The sequence below is a fragment of the Vespula pensylvanica genome, chromosome 1, assembly GCF_014466175.1.
Source record: "Vespula pensylvanica isolate Volc-1 chromosome 1, ASM1446617v1, whole genome shotgun sequence".
Classification (NCBI taxonomy): Eukaryota; Metazoa; Arthropoda; class Insecta; order Hymenoptera; family Vespidae; genus Vespula; species Vespula pensylvanica.
In genome coordinates, this window is record NC_057685.1 from 15,485,765 (window position 1) to 15,504,943 (window position 19,179).

Here is a 19,179-nt window from a genome sequence, read left to right on the forward strand (position 1 = left end):
GAGAGAGAGAGAGAGAGAGAGAGAGAGAGAGAGAGAGAGAGAGAGTGAGTAAGAAAGAGAGAGAGAGAGTTTATAATGTTGACGTTAGTATCTCTCGACCAATCAGAGAACATAACGCAGTCACGCCATGCGCAGTGCTGGTGACTCCGTTCTTGAAGTGAGGGCATCGCAACGCTTTTAACATTGTCGCGCATCGTACCAAACAAATCGATCTTTCTCCATACTGTATGTAGTATTACGTACATATATGATATGTGTACACACACACACGCACAATGGCCAATTTTTAGTCATTATCGACGATTTATCGTCGTTTGAAACAAGAGAATATAAACAAACAAAGCATGCGTACGAATATAAATGTTCTCGTTCATTTTTAAAATAATATATTCATTTATATAGACAGTCTATATACTTGTTTTTTTCCATAGATTGTCGAGAAACGAATGTCAAACGTCACTGTCCTTTTCTCTTATATCAGCTATAACTATTACTGTTCAGGTCACGTGGACGGAATAGCGCACTATCTTTTTGTGCTTTACTTATAACGTATGTGTGTTTTACATATACATATATATGTACATTAAATATAACGTACATTGCGATCCCTTAATATCGATTTCACACTTTTATGCCATACTTTTATTTATTTATTTATCTATCTATTTGTTTCTTTTTTATTTTTTATTTTTTTACATAAAGTTATCTACAAATCACGAACTCTTCTGTGGATAGTGTGTATGTGTGTGTGTGTGTATATATATATATATATAAACTACAATAATATCTTGTAATTATGTCGCAATTATAATACATACGCAAATATGCGTCATTATATATAACGAGGAACCAACGAATATACGTATATTTTTTCTTTTACTTTCTTAGTCATGTGTATATATTACTTTCAGAATACAAAATAGAAAAAAAGATAGGGACAACTCGGCAATATAACAAGAAAATTTAACCGTTTTTTAACCTAAAAATTTTATTTTTATCCGATTTAATTTTACTATTAGTTAAGAACATAATAATAGTAAATTAATTGATTTAATTAGAATTAAATTTATTCGTGTATTTTATATAGCGTGTAATTTACATCATAGTCATTGAATGATATTAAAACGAAATCTTTTCATCGATATTTCACTATTCTTCTATTCGTTCATTCACATGGTAAGAAAATATAATGTATGTGTATACATATATATACGTAACGGTTTCCATTATTCAGAGCTTGTATATTTAAACGATGAATAGTAAAATCACACATTTACGTGCAAGTTATGCGAGTCGTTACTTACTAGTTATTTGAAAAATTTGCAACTTTTTTCATTTTAAGAACGAAATTGATACATTAAAAAAAAGAACGAGCTATGTATTTTTCAAATTGCTCTCGTTCACTTTTTATTAATCTTCCTCAATTCTTCATAAATTTTCTTCGTAATTGTTTCTTTTTTATCATTAGATTTATATAAATCTTCAATCATTTTTCTTTTCTTTTTCTTTTTCTTTTTCGAAAAATTTATTAAAGTATTTATATTACGCATGTATCTGAAGATGTAAACAAAGTAAGTAAAAAAATGTTCATTAGAAAATGATCCAATTATCATTAGATAACTATAAATGGTATTAGATTATTATTTAATGTTATCAAGGTAGAGAATATTTATGAGATAACATTCATTGTTGAATTTAACGTAAATAAGAGCGTAAAAACGATAGTAAAAACTGATATGTGATCAATATTACTATATTCAACCTTGACGTTGTCTTGAAAGAAATAATTTTTTATCTACACTTTTTTAAATTACTTAATCACTTTGATAAGAAAATTTCAATTAAACTTACTTCCCATGCTGAATCACGATTATATTAATATATTGCACAACTATATGAAAGGTATTATTTTATGACCGTGTCATTTGAATAATAAAAAAGGTGCCAACTTTATTTTAGTAGATTTCTCTTCGACATTAACTGCTGCGCGTTTATCCAAAATCGGCTATGCGTTGACTATTTTGAGAATTCGTTTATTCGTATTTATATTTAACCATGTACATGCATTGACGAAACTTGGCAAAGTTTTTGACATGTTTAGATTTTGATTTATTTTTTTTTGGATGTCTAAGGAAAGTCGAGAAAAATAAATCATAAATTATTCGTATAAATTTTATATCTTTTAATGGAGATCAGAATAATTCATTTTTCTGTTATCATACATTATATATATTAATTATTATTAATATATAGTAAGTGATGTGTTGATTATAAGATTATACATATTCCAAAAATTGGATTTTCGATAATTGATTATAATGATGTTTACGCGAATACAGAAACAATATTTAATTGTAATATAAAGGACATATCAAGCGATAGGTCAATCGCTTCTCTTACATGGCCGAACGTCAGAGGTTATCCTTTAAAAAAATTTGAACTTTTTTTTTTTTAACGTGAAAAAATCATTAAAACATTCCATTTTTAGAAATTTTTGTTTCGATTTTTTTTTTTACAAATGCTTTAAAATCGAAGCAAATAAGATTTAGGCCGTATTTTTTTGTTTCGTCTTACGTGCTTATTTTTCGTACAGTTGTACTTAATATTTTTTTTCTATATTTCTTCATATATATAAGAGTCTCGACATCCCGTTGTATCCGACTTAAGTAAACTTATCACTTATCACAGAAATAGTATGTTACGCTATCAACATAGATGTAATAATACGACAAAAACGATTTCGTTTTTTTGTTTCCTCATAAAAATTTGCTCTTAAACTAAAATTTTCTTTTTTTTTCTCTTTACTCGTCACATTTTAGATATTAATGATTCTTCGATTTTTTCTCTTTTTGTAGGAAGGCGAAATCCTAGATAAAAGTATGGATTGGATTTACGAATGGAGCTCACGTCCTGACCAGGCACCACCGAAGTAAGATAAATATTATATCATCTTTGTAGAAACATTACAATTGGTAAATAGAGCCTCAAAAAAAATATTATTTATGTAGTATGGGCTAAAAGTTCTTAGGTGATTTTAAAAATCAATGACTTTTTTTCAGGACGTTTTATGTTTAAAGTTAAGCTTGTAGTTTTACAATCTGAAAAAAATTAATCTAAGAGTCTTTAAAAAGAATAATTAATTTTTAAATTACCTAGGAATTTTTTACCCTTATCCTGTAGTTTTAATGTATAATGTCTGTGATATAAGATAAAACTAGTCTTTTTATATCTATTGCTAACATTTTTTATATTTCAGGGACTGGAAATTTAAGCATCCTCTTGGTATGACTAAGAGAAAAACTTACAGCATTCGTACTGCAAAAGTTGGTAAAAATGGATTGTTTTCTAAAGAAGTACTTTATACTTTAATCCTCACGAATGTTTTGTCCTTATTAATTGGAACTGGTCTTGGGTAAATAGTATTTATATACCTATATAGTTATTCATTTTTTCTATTTTTATTAGAAATTAATAGATGTTTTTTTATATTTTCATTAGGGTTTGGCTTACCAGGCGAGGTCTAATGCTGTCCCGTGTTGCCATTGAGTGAAGATAACAAAGTGATGTTAATTAGGATTGTCGCATTCTAGACTTGCAAGAAAAGGGGAGAGGAATATAAACTGATAATTGGAAAATATGAAAGACTGAAAAGCTGGTTGGGAGGCAATGGAGCCTAAAAAGAAATACAGAAAAGCGCATAAATTTTTGAAGGTCGATGTTAGCACCTTCTTCTCTAAATCCTACTCCTCTTTGATTATACAGTACTTCTCAAGTAATTTGTATCACTTAACTAATGCGCGTCATATGCTTAAGAAAAACGTTTAAAAAGAAAAGTAAAATAAATTAAAAAAGAATATAGAGAAAAAGAAGAAAAGAAAAGATTACTAAATAATGAAAATATTAAAAAAATAAAAAAATAATAAAAAAATATATATAAGAAAAAACAAAAAGAAGATAAAAAATTATTTACAGTAGTCTAGACTTGTGCGGGAAAGAAAAATGTGTCCATTTTATACCGTTTCTAATGCGTTTCTATTTGCGATAGTCCATAGACATAGCTTGAATAATATTTATCAGTAATTGATTATTGCCTGTTAGATTGGAAGAAAGGAGCTGGAATGAAAGAGCAGCGCCAGTAACGAATGAGAGAGAACGAGAGTAAGACTTAGATTGATTGTGTTTTAAGTATGGAAGTGTGCAGATAAAGAAATAAAATGCGAGAATTCTCGTCGTACTCTCAACAATTACGACTTCATTCCCTTCACTTTGGAATAATCTTGACACATTATATTTATTATTCGAACTGCACGATGATTTGTATAATAAAAAAGGAAAAAAAGAACAAAAACAAAAAAAAATTAAAAAAAAAAGCTAAACGGATACACACAATGTTATACACAGAAAAAGTTGTTCTCAAAGAAGACTTTAATTATCAAACGAAGACACAAAACTTATACTTTTCTTTCTTTTTAATGCAATTATCACCTGCTTAAAATACAAAATTTACATAAAGTTTGGTGATACTTCAAATGTAATTACCATTTAAAGCGTAGCCGGACTTCATTTAAAACCTGTATATCGATCAGTGAAATGGCAGTAATCGATCGTGAAATAATTTTCACAAAGAAAATATATTGATTTTCACTTTTTGTAGTGAAAAACCATCTGTACGGAAAATCTCACGGCTGCCGGAAGAAGGGACCAGATATAGATTTTTTTTACCACCAAGTATTTAAAAAACTCTTTTAAATTGTATTGTATAGGGTGAAGTATTGTCCTTTATATATCGTTCGAATATAATTACAAATTATTTATCCTAAAAATGCACATAAAAAGATATATATATATATATAATTTTTATCTCTTAATAATTTTTATTATATGTAGTCTATGTTTACACATATAGCTTATATACTCATTCTATTTGATTATGACTTATAGGATGTAGTATATTATTTGGTAATATTAGAAAATTATATATATGAACGCACGTTGTGTATATGTATTTTTAATCCTTTATTATAACATTTTTTTTTTCTCCTTATAGGAAACATGTTACAGTAGACAACACAATATTGATAATGGATTAATACATCAATATACAATCAAAAACCCTTATCCGGCCACCGTATTAAATTTCTTTACATTGATTTAATCTATAGAAAAAATATGATCTTGCAATTGATAAAAAATATAAAAAATAAAACTTAAATTATACTATATCACATTTACTAAAATATTTGTGATAGCATTAATAAAAAGAAAAAGCGCAAGAAAAGTAATGCAGACAATATAGTAGATTATTATAACAAAATTGTACAATTGTGTGAAGGGGTTTAAAAATTTTATAAATTTATGAAATATAAAAAGCACATTTTTCATGAGTATACGTGGCACGACTTGAGAATTACGTAAAATATGCTAGGCAAGTAAAAAAATTAAATATAATTGAGTGCCTAGCTATATCCATTATTTTGAAACAAAATGATGGTCAATACATACTTTTTCTTGTACGGGTAAGTGTAAGGTAAAAATATAAATTGCACATACATACGAGTGTTTGTAATTCTGAATGATTTAATAGCGCGCGCGTGTGATATTTCTCTTATAGTAATATTAAACTGAACTTTGTAACATTTGTAAAAAACAAAAAACAAAACAAAAGAAAGAGCTGGACTTTTGTTCATATGGAAAAAACTGTATTGATATACAGATTAGTGAACAATTCGATTTAAGTTATGAATATTATAAAATTGCATAAATATCCTTTAATATTTTTTGTATTTAATTATCAGTATGGATTTATGATAATAGAAAATTTCGATAAATTATCCTAGCAAATAATAATGAATGAGAATTAAACGATGATGAGCCAAGGCAAAAGATAATATATAAGTTTATAAATAATAATAATTAAAAGTAGTAATGTGATGGAGATATGTCGTAATTGTTAAATTGTATTTATATTGGATTTGGTTTCATTGAAAGTACTTTCTTTTATTATTTTCATATATAAGTTATCTCATTTAATTCATAACGATGTTTTTCAATAATTATTAATATGTATTTTTATCGAATGATTACTTTGTATTTTTCTGTATGTAAGCAAGCATAATAACAGTAGTAATAATAATGATTATTATAAGAATTTTGTTTTATATCATCTTTCACAAAATCAAAAATCTATCATATTTCGACTATTGTATTGGTGAATCACAGTCATAATGTTTTATAGAATGAATATCCTGTTGATCAGAATTATTTTCCTTCACATAGAAAGAGGTGCAGCAAATATTACTTTAAATTTGTTGTAATAACTATATTTAATATAACTCCTATAACTGTAGACATTTAGTAACATCCACCCATTTTTTACTTTGTTGTAATTTCATATCAGACAGTAGTTTCCTTTATGTTAGTTATACATATATTCGTACTCTCTCTTTTCTATCATTTAATATCTCTGATCATAGTTTTCTTTCATAAATTATATTACTACCATTATCATAACTATTATTAGAATTATTATTATTATAAGATCTTATATTATTCGGGTCAAAATATCCCAAATAAAATTCATCATCACTACTTCAAAAATTCTCAAATTTATTATTCATTTCTCTATATACTATTTGAAAATAATTATTTGCAAAACATTAAAACAAAAACATGTATTAATAATGAGAAGTTAATAATAGGATGTTAATAACAGGAATTAATAACAATGTAATACAAGAATTAAAATTTCGTGACATAAGGTCATTTCTGTTGTGACTGGGTACAAGATATCTGTTCGAATTATTTTTATTGGCACAAAGACTAACGTATGATTAATAAATTATTATCTAGAAATCCTAATTCTATCGATTAAGTATCCAAGATTGATCTTCTATCAAAAAATATTGTAAGTACTAATAAAATATTTTGTAAATTCATATTTTTCAATTCAATTTGAGCGCATTTACTAATATGGATCACGTATAATATCAGTATGAATTTTTCTAAGATGAATTTACTTTCTTTGAGAAAAATTCATTTTTTATTATATGAAATATTATATTTATCACTTCTTGGTGACTACAAATTATAAATATAGAAGAAAAAAAAAAGAATTGAATATAACAGAATAAACTCACATGCAGTAGAATTAACGATAAAGGCGCTAAATTGAGGTTAGTAAAACAAAAACTATCGTATGTTATCATGTGTATGAAAATAAATAACTTTAATTCTTAAATAATTATAATACTATTAAATAACTTAATAATATTATAAGTCATATATATACATATATAACTTATATTAAAAAAAAATATTCGAATATACATTTATATTTACAGTAATGTATTGGTGGAAAAATACTTTAAAACTGTCTTTCCTATATGATTATGAAAACGGATAAAGAATCCAAATTATAATTAAAATATTTGTATAAAATGATGCATTTGAAAATGATTCAATTTTAAAAGAAATAAAAATGTCAGAAGTAATTATATTAAGTGATTCGAACGAATCAGATTCGTTGATAAATACTCCAATTAATGAAAAAATAGGAAATTCTCAACAAGACCCTGTGTCTGATGAGTTTGATTTTCCTGAAGTTCAGTTTGATTATATTAGTAATAAAAATAATATTACTGATACAAACAAACCATGTCAAAGACAGTACGGTATAAATAATTCTAAATCATTGAATGTTATTTCAAATGTTGAAACTAGTAATGAGATATTTACAAGTGCATTTTCTAGAAAGAGATTTTATACTCATGATATGTCTGATTCTTTTGAATCTGATCAATATGAAAAAAATATTTGCACTAGTCAACAATTGATTAAAGAACCAATAAAAAAAAGTAAAAATAAATTGAAAGAAGAACGTCTTAAAAGACAAGAGAACTTAATAAAAGAAAAAACATTAAAAGCAATAACAGCTAAAAAATTAAAAAATATTAGACCAGGTGAATGTATGAAATTTATGAAAGTAATTTTAGATAAATATATAAAAGAATATGATTTTTATCCAGAAATTCTAGTAACATTAAATGATACAAATGTATCATATAATTTTATTTCACAATTAATTCCTAAAAGTGTAACTTGGGAGAGAAGTATAGAAAAAGATAGCATAGATGAAAATAATAAAATATACACAGAAATTAATAAGCAAACTGAAAAATATATAATTGTTATTTGGAATTGGAATGAGGTAGTAGAAAAATTAATGGATGATAGTTTTTGTACAAGTATTTCTTACATAAGGACTTTATTGCCAGATCATAATATGACCTTAGTTATTTTTGGTATACAAGAATACTTTCTATATTATAAGAAAAAAAATAAATTAAAAAATAATAAGGGTTCAGGAAGTAAGTCATCTAATGAGATTAAAGACTTTAAAATATATAAGGAATCTCCAGAAATTTCAAAACAACAACTAGAAGTGTGTCTTGCTGAAATTCAAATAATTAATAAATGTAACAGTAGACTTATTGAAAATGCAGCCGACTTAGCATTAATGATTTATCAATATACCAAAGCTATTGCTGAAATACCATATAAATTAGAAAAGAAACAACATTTTGACAAAGAATATAATTGGTACATAGCAGGAGACAATAAAGACACAGTACGTGTAGATAAAGATGGAAATGGATTGAAAAGATTATGGCAGCAACAACTTTGCCAATTTAATTTGAGTAGCTTAGAAATTGCAGAAGCAATTTGTTCTGTATATAAAAGTCCAGCTCAATTAGTTGAGGTATAATTGTTTTATTACAATATATAATAGATATATATTAACTATATTTGTAATATTCAATAATGTATTTTAGGCTTATATGAATTGTACATCTGCAGATGGTAGCAAATTATTAAAAGATCTTCCTGTAAGTAATAAAAAATTCTGATTGGAATCAAAAAAAGCACAATATTTTAAATATAATATAGATCATGATGAAAATAATTATATATATATTATTATAATATTTATTATAAATATAGATTAGAAGAGCAGTAGGACCCCTTACAACAACCAGGCGAGTTGGTCCTGAATTAAGTAAAAAAGTTCATATCATGTTTACTTCTGAAAATGGTGATGTTTTTCTTGGTAATAATGATTAAAGATATATTTTTTATCTGCGTTATCATTTACTATTAAAAAGTTATAGTGAAATATGATGAATGTTTGTTACATTATAAGATTTTTAATTTGTGTATCCATATAATGCATTATACAAATTTTTAGTATATGACTACACAAAACATTTTTATAAATTTATAATGTATATATATATATTTATTAATAAATTTTATAGCACTTATTTTATTTTATACAAAATAATTTATTTAATATTGTTATATTTTAATAAAACCAAGTCATAAAACACACCTAAATTTTATTAAATATACTACATATAAAAAAACGATGAAAATATATAATTATAATGAACAGATCTTTAACTTAAATTATCTCATATTGAATATAAGAAACAAAAAAACATGAGAATGTAAAGATATATAAGAACACATAATAGTTTGTATGACATCTGATCCAATTTCCAGTATAAATGTGTACAATATGTTAAGTTGTATACAAATACAATAATATATTGTATATACATCACAGGAAACAACTTTGCATAACTATAATTATAATAAGACTAGATAAAATAATGGTTCATAGTAACTTTGAGATAATGTATAAGTGCATTGAAAAACTTTATAAGTCAAGAATTATACATAAATGTTGTATGAAATAAAATAACACATAAATGGTGGTAAAAAATTATTTTTATAAATTAATAAATAATTGTGAAAGATATTTATTATGGAATTTCTAAGAAAATAGTTTTGTGTTTTTTAAATATCACCAGTAGGAATAGTATAATTACTTTATGGTGAAGCCCATTAATTTGTACATTTTACAATCTATATTGCAAATAATCCTAAGATCAAAAATATTCTTTGAGAAAAAAGCAATTCTACTTTATATAAAAGAACACAATAAAAAGTGATATTCAAACAGATAATATATATGTAAACTTTGATATATCAGTCAATATATAAACACAAAAAATTAAATTATTTATAATGATAATCTTTTAGTAATTCTATCATTTTGCAGTAAAAGCTTTAATATCAATTTTAAGTATACATTTTTGTCTTTTTTAGATATTAACTGCATGTTTGTTCAATATAATTACATGTGTATAGCATTAATATTTCTGCTTTAAACAATAAGATATATCACATTCTTTTAATATAACTAGCATAAAAATAATCACGCAAAATTTGCTGTAATGTATGTTTTAGTCTGTTTAGTGTACATATGTACAAGTAAAAAATGAATAAGTTTTTTAATGCAATAATAATTATTTGAATTATATATATATGTATATATATATATATTCTTATTTATTAATTTAGTATCCACTAAAATGTATATCTCTTATTAGCGCTTTTTTGAGGCAGGCATTTGTTTTATTAACATGCTTTAAAGTCGGTAATAATCTTCTTAAAGTACATGACAATGTGAAGATATAGTAAGGTACCTTATGTTTCCAGTCCTGTAGTACTATTCAATGTAGCATGTTCAGTATGTTCTTTATTTTCAAATTTTACTTCATTTTCATTCGAAGTTTCTCTTTCATTGCATTTAGTTGGAGATGTGAGATCGATTTCAGGTATTGTAACATATTTTCTCTCTATAATATTTGTTTTTATTGCATCCTCAATTTCAACTACATCATTGGTATTATTTTCTTGATATTTTATTTGAGGTGGAGCATATTTATGATCATTTTTTTCAAAAATACATACTTTTGGTTTATTTAATCTCTGAGAAGTTTTTGATAGTAAAACTTGTTCATTTTTATCAACTTGAGAAGATTGTGTATTATTTCTTTTTGCTAAAATAATTTTAGTGTACTTAATAGTAGGTTGATTCGAACGATTCTGTGTAGGTAATCCAAGTCTACTTTTTGCCTTTATTACTGAACTTTGTGATTGTGTTTGCAATATTACGTGGTTCATATTTTGCACAGGAACATTGGGACATATAATAGTTTGTGTTGTAGGAGTTACAAATTTATTAGAAGTATGCTGAAGTTTATCATGCTTGTTACTTATAAGAACAACTTTTGTAGTATTACTAAATTTAGGTACATATTTTTCTTTAGAATCTGCAGTTTGAGATGTGTATACTTTTTCAACATTGTTTAAACTATCATCATCCTTTGCAAATATTATTGGTATGTCTAATATATTTCCCAAATCATCATCTATATCATTAACAATATTTTTCTTTAGTGCTGTCTGCGATCTTCCTTTCTGGATTCTTTGTAAGTTATTTGTATTCAGTGTAATTTTTGGCATTATTTTTGTAACATTATGAGACAATTTTAATTGGCTAGGCATAGCTACACTATTTCCAGTTTTATGAAAGCTAAATGGAGCTGTTACAGATGAAGATGTAGTTCTGGTATTTTGGATATTTTCATTAATTGCAGTACTATTTCCAGCTAATGTACTTATAGAATCTTTGTTCATAGAAACTGAAACTGTTTGTGATGATAACTGTGAGATCTTAGGTATGTCCCACATATGAGTAGGATTAAGGGCCACATGTTGAGAACTGTTGGAGGATTCTCTGTTTTCCATTGCTATAAAATATAAATGTAGCTTTTAGATGTTATATATTGTATATGTATTCATACATACATGTGTGTGTGTGTGTGTGTGTGTGTGTGTGTATATATAGATACACACATTGACTTCAGTAAGTATGATGTGATTTTATTATTAAAAAAACTAAGAGGATTTCACTTTTTTAGGCACGACCGTAATACGAGAGTGACTATTTTGAAATAATATAAAAATAAAATGATATAATACATTCTTTGTTTAAATTTTAATATTAATACATTAAAATTAATTTTATTTATAAAATGAAGTAGTATGAATTTTGAATATTGCCATTCATTGTTATCCATACTTACAATAATTATTCCATTTTTGTACTAATAAATTAAGATTTTATTATTAATAAGTTATAAACTGTTCTATTTATCTTGCATATTGTAAAGGATTGGGGCAGGTATCAAACAAATCCAAATTATGTGAAAAAATATTTATTTAACATAAAATAAAAATTAGCATTTATTTACAATGCAATTCTTTTGAATGCATTTTGTGAAAATTTTATAAATAACTTTACAATGATAAAAGAATATAAATACATACAAAAGTATGTTTGTATAAGTATTTACGATTTACTAATAGATAAAAAATCCCCTTAGTTTTTCTTATATAATTGATTATAATATTTTACAAGGAATATCCAGAGATTTTATGTACACATGTCAATTACACTCTGAAAAAAGTACAAATGCATGATATTTTAAAGAAAAATAATTAATGAAATAATTCAAAAGCAAAAATATCTTATATATTGATGTGTGTATGTATATAATATTGTTGTAGATTATAATAAAAATGTAACAAATATATACATCATTAAAATTCTCTTGTTAAAAAAATTTTCTATCGCTTCATAAACTAAAAGAAATTTAAAAAAATTTTCTAAGTACTACACAACACCATTAAATTTTATAAACAGTAATTTATGATAAATGGAATATATGTTATAAGTTTGTTTTTATAATCTAGAAATGTTACTCCTGGCTTGTACTTTTACTAGAAAAAAAAAACTAAAAAAAAAAAAAAAAAAAAATTCTATATTGTTAAAAATATCAGAATAATTAACTTTATTACAAAATAAGACACATTTTCAAATAAGAAATAAAATAATTTCAGTCAATTGATAGTATAAGAAAATAAATAAATTTTATAATCATTGTAAATTTCTTGTTAATTGATTAGATAATAGTATTTTACCTTTTGTAACAGTTGATGTTGTAACTGCTGTATTAGTCGTCGAAGAGATGTTAGGTGTTAACAATATACTTGAACTTAAAGATATACGGGAAGAAGGAGAACCATTTACTGTAGTAGCAGAACTTTTTCCATTGTGCAACAATGTTGACAATGTTCCACTTACTTCTCCATTGGTAGATTTACTGTGTCCTATATATAAAGACCAATCATTAAATAAAATATGTTTGCATAATTATTATATTATTTATGAATTTAATTTCTGGATTAAATGAAAAAAATGGATTTGAAAAGAGATATATTTCTATACCTGCGGTACTTAAAGAATTTATCCTTGACTGATTTCCTGTTGTCAAGACATTAATCAGTTTTGTATCACCATTTTTATCGATGATATTAGTGTGTCTATAATTACTTGATATTACTTTTGAAAAAGTTTTATTTGTCGAAACAATAGCTTTCATTTTAGGAACATTCTGAAGTGGTATATTCGATGATATAATTTTAGGAATTTTATTTGATGTAATTGAAGATTTGGATGTATTAATTGCCTTAACTGTATTAGTGTGATCAACGGATGAACCTAAACGTATTGGTCCAATTGGTGCTAGACTTGCTAAAGAACCAATGTTTAAAGTTATACCACCACTTGTTGAATTTGTAGTTTTCTATAAAAGACAAAGCTATATAAATACATGTATGCAAAATTTGGCAAAATTGAATATTATTATAGAACTGTTATTATTACCTGTGCAGGTACTCTAGAAGTTATCAAATGTTCTACAAATTGTGCTTTTGGATTACTAATAACTCGCGATTTACGTCTTATTGTTGAACTTTGATTAATATGTTGACCAGTCACTGTGACTAGAGTTGGTTGAGTACTAAAAGATCCAGTTCTTGTCACTTGAGTCAAAGATGTACTAGATCCAATAGATACTGTAGAAACTGGTGTATTTGGTCGAGATATTTTTAAAGTAGGAGAATTTGGTTCACTCTCAACAGAGCTACTGGTTGAATTTCTTCTTTTACGATTTTCCTTTTTGTTATTTTTATTTTCATAATTTGTTACTGATATAGATCTCAAAGGTAAAGGATGTGGCTGTAAAAGAATACTTCCCACAAAATCGCCTATTTCTTCTAAAATACATCTATCTACCATGCTTTGTGTAATACCCTCTGATATTTTCTTAGCAGTCGATATTCGTAGATAATCATCTGCAGTTCCAATCACTACCAAACTTGTTTCGACTAACATTTTTTCACGAAGATCTTCTAAATCATCAGGTCTTACCAAAGAAGCATTTTGTCCTATAATAAACATAACAGGACAACGAATATCTAGTAACGTATCATCAGGTGAACCTCGTTTTCCCTCGACAGTAGAAAAAGGAAAACCAAGGCAAATTACTGCAGTTACATGTTCCATTTGTGCCACCTATAAATTAAATAAATTGTAAGGCAAAATAAGTAATTTACTTTGCATTTTAATTAATTTACATATAAGTTAATAATTCGTATAAAAATCTATATGAATAATTCTATAGAAAATAATTATACCTGACAAGCCAAAGCTGCTCCAGTATTGAAACCAACAAGAATTATTGGTCTGCCAGGGCAGTCACTTTTAATATCCTGTATTTTAGCTCGCATAGCTTGAATTAGTTGATCAATGCATACCATCATTGTCATTCTGTTAGCTGCTAATCCTATATGTGTATGCACATTGACTACCATTCCTAATGCTCCTAACTGTGTAATCCATTTATGTTGACGAGAAGAAATACTGGAACCAATACTGGATGGAGCTATTATTAAAATCGGATTTCCCGGGAGTTTTTTCTGTAATAAAACATATTAGTATATAATCATAAAATATTTTTTATATAATTAACACATTCGCTGCGTCTCCAAAAACAAATATCTTCGCTAGATGCGTTTTATATTTTTTTTGATTCAATCGATATAGTTGATAATGCTAGATAACATCACATGTATCATAACAACATAAATAATTTCGCCAATTGGCGTCATCCGCAGCGAATGTCTTAAAATAATATGATGTAATTATCATAATATATTTACAAGCCTGTTATTATTTAATGTAGGAGCAATTGGATCCCAAGTTCGTTTTAATAAAGAACCAAGAGTTTCCCATGTTATTGAGCCATTTTTTGCATTAATATTTGGCTGTACTGTTATCATTTTATCCACAAGTTGCGGAATTTTTAGTCTCAATGTTTGTAAAATATCAAGATAAATAGCTAAGTACTCTTGAGAAAGATGATCAAATAATAAACTATGTAACCACTGAGTTAGTCTCCAATCCCAACCAGCTGATGCTAAAGTTTCTCTAAATCTTCTTGCTGTAGTATTTACTGATGTACGACGGAAAATTGGCTCTACCGAAGCATTTGACTTTGCTAATCTTGCAAGTCGCTCAGAATTCAATATTCTAACGACTTTAGTAAATATCCGGCTTTGTAAAGATGTCCACATTGACTTGTCTATTTTTTCTTCCCAGTCGTCATTATCATCTGGTCTTGCAAAATTTGCTAATCGTTGGAATTCATCCATAACATGTCGCGTTCTTGTTAAATCTAAAGGTGGAACTGGTTGTTCATCATCAGTTTTTTCTACATCAACCTCTTCATCTTGTCTACAAATTAGATAAAAAATAATTCTTTTTAGTTGGAAGAAACTAATTTAATTAAATATTAACTTACATGGCTGAATTAATTTTTGGAAAAAATAATTTTTTTATTGGTTTAACATAAATATTTTCTGGTTTCCAATTCCATGGACGAGCATAAGAATGATCCTTAAGTATCACATCAACCTCCATTTCATTAATTCCAGCAAGTTGATGCAAATATGTTGTAAATTTATTAGAATTATCTTCCACTGTATCTCCTAATGGACTTGGTAGCTCATAGCTACCTAGTGAAGTAGAAGAAACCAATCCAGATGACATTTTTATTATGTCATAAACAAGTAGTATAAATATGAATGTAGGAGACCTTCATAATCTTAAACAATTCCTTTGACAAATTTTTTTTTATATAAATAATTTGTTTAGATTTTCTTTTCTTTACCTAAAACCCCAAAAAAATACTAATTATAATACACATTGTAAACACTTTGATTTCTACAAAATTAATATCTCTTTCATTTGACTAATATGGTAACTATTAGAATAAAAAATTAATCAAAGACTGAAAATATTGAATAAAAAATATATATCATCATACGTAATGTTAGATATCATATAAACTCGATTAGAGTCAAAAACTACATAGGTATATACACTTACTAAAATAAATATATTATTTAATACATTAATATTCCTTCCACGAGGTACTATATATTAACTGAAGATTTTTTAATCAATTCAATATATTCTATTATAATAAAAGTAAAAGATTTATGACCTCGACTTCGAAGAACAGGAAAATATTAGCTCAGTTACAATGGCTATCCGTTTATGTGCATTTGTATATATAAGACTAGACATAGTTCTTTCTAGTTTCTCATTCTCTTACACATTTCATTAAAATATTATTATAACTTAGAATGAATTGAAATATAATTTAGAAAAGTAATTAAATTTTTCATTAAAACTTCATTTCTATTGTGTTAAATCAAAATAATTATTATAGATTTGCTCTATATTATTATTTTCTATATGATCATTAATACTTTTTTTATTTAAACCAATTAGAAATTGATATCATAATAATTCGTCCAATAAAAATGATATTTTACACGAACCATTCAACCAATTAAAATGCCGTTCTTGTACTTCCAGTTGCAAAAGAATATGTAATAAAATAACACAGTTGGTACACAATACATTTACTAAGGTTACCAGCCATGATTGACACTTGTCATGGCGTGTCGATTTCTTGTGTTTAAGTATCTAAAGCACAACAATGTGTGCGGTATTAACCATAATGTATTATTTGTATTAAAATTCTGGTAGTATGTGTATTTATTATAAATTATGTTTATACGTACACGGTTTATACGTAAAAGATGTTAAACAAATAATTGATATACTCTACTCAAGTTTGTAGTTAAGATGCTTATTGTACGTCTTTTCGGCATAGAATTTTCAGCGAGTTTTTGCTTTGACGTTTTGTTACGAATCATTCTGGCATTATTGTTTCTGTGAGTATATATTTAATTTAAAAAAATTATATACCGTATAAATATATTTTTCGAAGTTGCATGAATATATTGTATTTTGTTAAATGCTTTGCAGTAGTATTATATTGCGAGTTTAGTTTAAATTGATAAAACTTCTCATATACAAATAAATTATATAATTAAATATAGTATTTCTATCATTATTTATATACAGTAATTCTATTATTATTTAAATTATAGAGAACTGGAACAAGCAGAGCCATTTACTAGAAAAATACACGAAGATGAATTATGGTTATATAAAAATCCACAAACAGATTCCTATGTTCCAACTACAGTATTATGGGTATTCTTCTAATTACTATTTCTTAGATTAGCACATACATGATATGAAAATATATAATGATATATATTTTATAATTTTTCAGCCTCTTGTATTCTTGATACCAGTTGTTGTGATATTATTTTCATTTATAATCAATAAAGATAGAATTGATTTTTCTCAAGCTCTGTTATGTGTAACATTAGCTTTGGGATTTAATGGTTTAATTACAGATATTATAAAGCTTATAGTTGGTAAGTATTAGAAATTTGTATTAATAGTTAACTTACTTTACGATTTAATACTTGTGTATTAGTATATATATTTTGAATAAACATCTTAATATATATCTACTTTTATTGCTAGGACGACCAAGGCCAGATTTTTTTTGGCGATGTTTTCCAGATGGGCAAATGAATTCTGAATTTAAATGTACGGGAAATCCAATTACTATTAGAGATGGAAAAAAATCATTCCCGAGTGGACATTCCTCATGTATGTATTTAAATATTTTTATAAGCATGTAATCTATATAAAAATTTATATATATCAACAAATTCTACTTTTAGTTGCATTTGCAAGCTTTGGTTTCGTGGCACTATATTTAGCAGGAAAACTTCACACATTCAGCTTAACAGGCAAAGCCCAATCTTGGAAACTGTGTTTCTTTATTCTTCCAATTTGTATTGCTCTTGTTATTGCATTAAGTCGTACTTGTGATTATCATCATCATTGGCAAGGTAAATTTATATACTAAGAAATATTACAATAGATATTTACGATTTATTATTTTAGATATTGTAGCTGGTGGAATTATAGGATCTTGTTTAACATACATATGTTATAGACATTACTATCCACCATTAGATTCTCAAATGTGTCATAAACCATATGCAGCGTTCACTATGCAATTGCAACTGGAGAATATTAAAAATAACAAAAGTGAACAGATCAAATGGATATAATATAAAGAATTTAACATTGACTGTTGCCATTTAATGAAAAAACAATAATGTATTAAGTTAAATACTTTAATCCTATAAATTGTCTCCAATTCTTTGTAAACAAGAACCCTCTATGAATAACAAGATAACCTATAAAATACATCCGATGAACGATCTATCATTTTGTCTACTTTATGATCAATTATTCTCATACATACGATTGGTTGATGCCACATCCAATTGACATTACATCTTGTAGAGTTTAGAATCTAGACAATGACGTTAGTCGATGTTCACATTGAAATACGTGATAGCACATAAAAGAAAAAGTATCTTATCATTGTTCTTTTGGTCATGCGCAACGAGTTGTTGCAGGAGGAAACCATTTTGAAAGATGTGTGATTGTGGCGCCACCAAATGAAAATTATACGATTATGGGACAGTTCGCGGCATATCTTTGTTTTTCGATTCGCTGTTCCCACCTTACTACTCGGCATCTTCTGGTGCTGTGCACTTCGATAACGTCAGCCATTCGCATACGTCTGATCTGCTTAAATACGTACGCGCGATCTTAAACTTCGGTAAAAGAAAGATAGAGAAAGGAGGGAGTTACTCTTATAAAGGCGTTAGTATAGAGTGAGGGGTGGGGGTGAAGTCGACTAGCGTCGAATCGTATCGTGCGGCCGTTCGCCCTGCCTACGCGACGACGGCGACTCCCGTGGCGTTTCTCTTTTTTCCCCCCCTTTATATGTATCGTCGTATCAACTCGGAATATCATCGTACACGGGGTGCTTCTTTAAAGCTTGTCGTGACGCGTAGACCCTTATGTATATATCTTACTACACGGTGATATTTTTCCTCGGTTATTACTAA

At 26.6% G+C, this 19,179-nt stretch overlaps 4 protein-coding genes across 6 annotated transcripts in view; 3 read left to right on the forward strand and 1 right to left on the reverse strand.

Annotated features, from left to right (window-relative positions):
* LOC122634793 (BCL2/adenovirus E1B 19 kDa protein-interacting protein 3) overlaps positions 1-4,244 on the forward strand; it is an 18,925-nt gene extending 14,681 nt beyond the window's left edge. The window contains exons 4-6 of the mRNA XM_043824088.1: positions 2,856-2,929; positions 3,257-3,412; positions 3,499-4,244. Coding sequence (XP_043680023.1) covers positions 2,856-2,929; positions 3,257-3,412; positions 3,499-3,550 — 282 coding nt within the window. The 3' untranslated portion in view covers positions 3,551-4,244. The remainder of the gene's footprint in view (positions 1-2,855; positions 2,930-3,256; positions 3,413-3,498) is intronic.
* Positions 4,245-4,369: 125 nt separating this feature from the next.
* On the forward strand, positions 4,370-9,185 carry LOC122634778 (crossover junction endonuclease EME1). 2 transcript variants are annotated; one of them, XM_043824071.1, is made up of 4 exons: positions 4,370-7,172; positions 7,341-8,758; positions 8,832-8,885; positions 9,001-9,185. In XM_043824071.1, the coding sequence occupies exons 2-4, from the start codon at positions 7,478-7,480 to the stop codon at positions 9,118-9,120; spliced, it is 1,455 nt and encodes a 484-aa protein (XP_043680006.1). In that variant the 5' UTR covers positions 4,370-7,172; positions 7,341-7,477; the 3' UTR covers positions 9,121-9,185. The 2 variants fall into 2 exon arrangements, with proteins under 2 accessions (XP_043680006.1, XP_043680013.1); XM_043824078.1 differs by having other exon boundaries at positions 4,370-6,904.
* Positions 9,186-10,115: 930 nt separating this feature from the next.
* LOC122628388 (KAT8 regulatory NSL complex subunit 3) lies at positions 10,116-18,655 on the reverse strand. Of its 2 annotated transcripts, none has more exons than XM_043810770.1 (8): positions 18,525-18,655; positions 15,618-15,986; positions 14,977-15,550; positions 14,452-14,733; positions 13,640-14,329; positions 13,202-13,559; positions 12,895-13,083; positions 10,116-11,660 (listed from the first exon to the last, which is right to left on the reverse strand). In XM_043810770.1, the coding sequence occupies exons 2-8, from the start codon at positions 15,863-15,865 to the stop codon at positions 10,552-10,554; spliced, it is 3,450 nt and encodes a 1,149-aa protein (XP_043666705.1). In that variant the 5' UTR covers positions 15,866-15,986; positions 18,525-18,655; the 3' UTR covers positions 10,116-10,551. The 2 variants fall into 2 exon arrangements, with proteins under 2 accessions (XP_043666705.1, XP_043666618.1); XM_043810683.1 differs by lacking the exon at positions 18,525-18,655 and adding an exon at positions 16,205-16,537.
* Positions 16,761-18,482, forward strand: LOC122628695 (phospholipid phosphatase 5). Its single transcript, XM_043811268.1, has 6 exons — positions 16,761-17,061; positions 17,281-17,386; positions 17,469-17,616; positions 17,729-17,857; positions 17,932-18,102; positions 18,158-18,482. The coding sequence occupies exons 1-6, from the start codon at positions 16,973-16,975 to the stop codon at positions 18,325-18,327; spliced, it is 813 nt and encodes a 270-aa protein (XP_043667203.1). The 5' UTR covers positions 16,761-16,972; the 3' UTR covers positions 18,328-18,482.
* Positions 18,656-19,179: the final 524 nt, after the last annotated feature.

Bases quoted from the DNA above. Each gene is read 5' to 3' on its own strand.
- LOC122628388 (XM_043810770.1), bottom strand. From the start codon at position 15,865: ATGTCATCTGGATTGGTTTCTTCTACTTCACTAGGTAGCTATGAGCTA. The intron at 13,560-13,639 runs GTAATAATAACA...TGTCTTTTATAG, and splicing joins CTTCTAGAGTACCTGCACAG to AAAACTACAAATTCAACAAG. The intron at 13,084-13,201 runs GTATAGAAATAT...CTTTATATATAG, and splicing joins AAATTCTTTAAGTACCGCAG to GACACAGTAAATCTACCAAT.
- LOC122628695 (XM_043811268.1), top strand. From the start codon at position 16,973: ATGCTTATTGTACGTCTTTTCGGCATAGAATTTTCAGCGAGTTTTTGC. The intron at 17,062-17,280 runs GTGAGTATATAT...TTTAAATTATAG, and splicing joins ATTCTGGCATTATTGTTTCT to AGAACTGGAACAAGCAGAGC. The intron at 17,617-17,728 runs GTAAGTATTAGA...TTTTATTGCTAG, and splicing joins TATTATAAAGCTTATAGTTG to GACGACCAAGGCCAGATTTT.
- LOC122634778 (XM_043824071.1), top strand. From the start codon at position 7,478: ATGTCAGAAGTAATTATATTAAGTGATTCGAACGAATCAGATTCGTTG. The intron at 8,759-8,831 runs GTATAATTGTTT...AATGTATTTTAG, and splicing joins GTCCAGCTCAATTAGTTGAG to GCTTATATGAATTGTACATC. The intron at 8,886-9,000 runs GTAAGTAATAAA...TTATAAATATAG, and splicing joins AATTATTAAAAGATCTTCCT to ATTAGAAGAGCAGTAGGACC.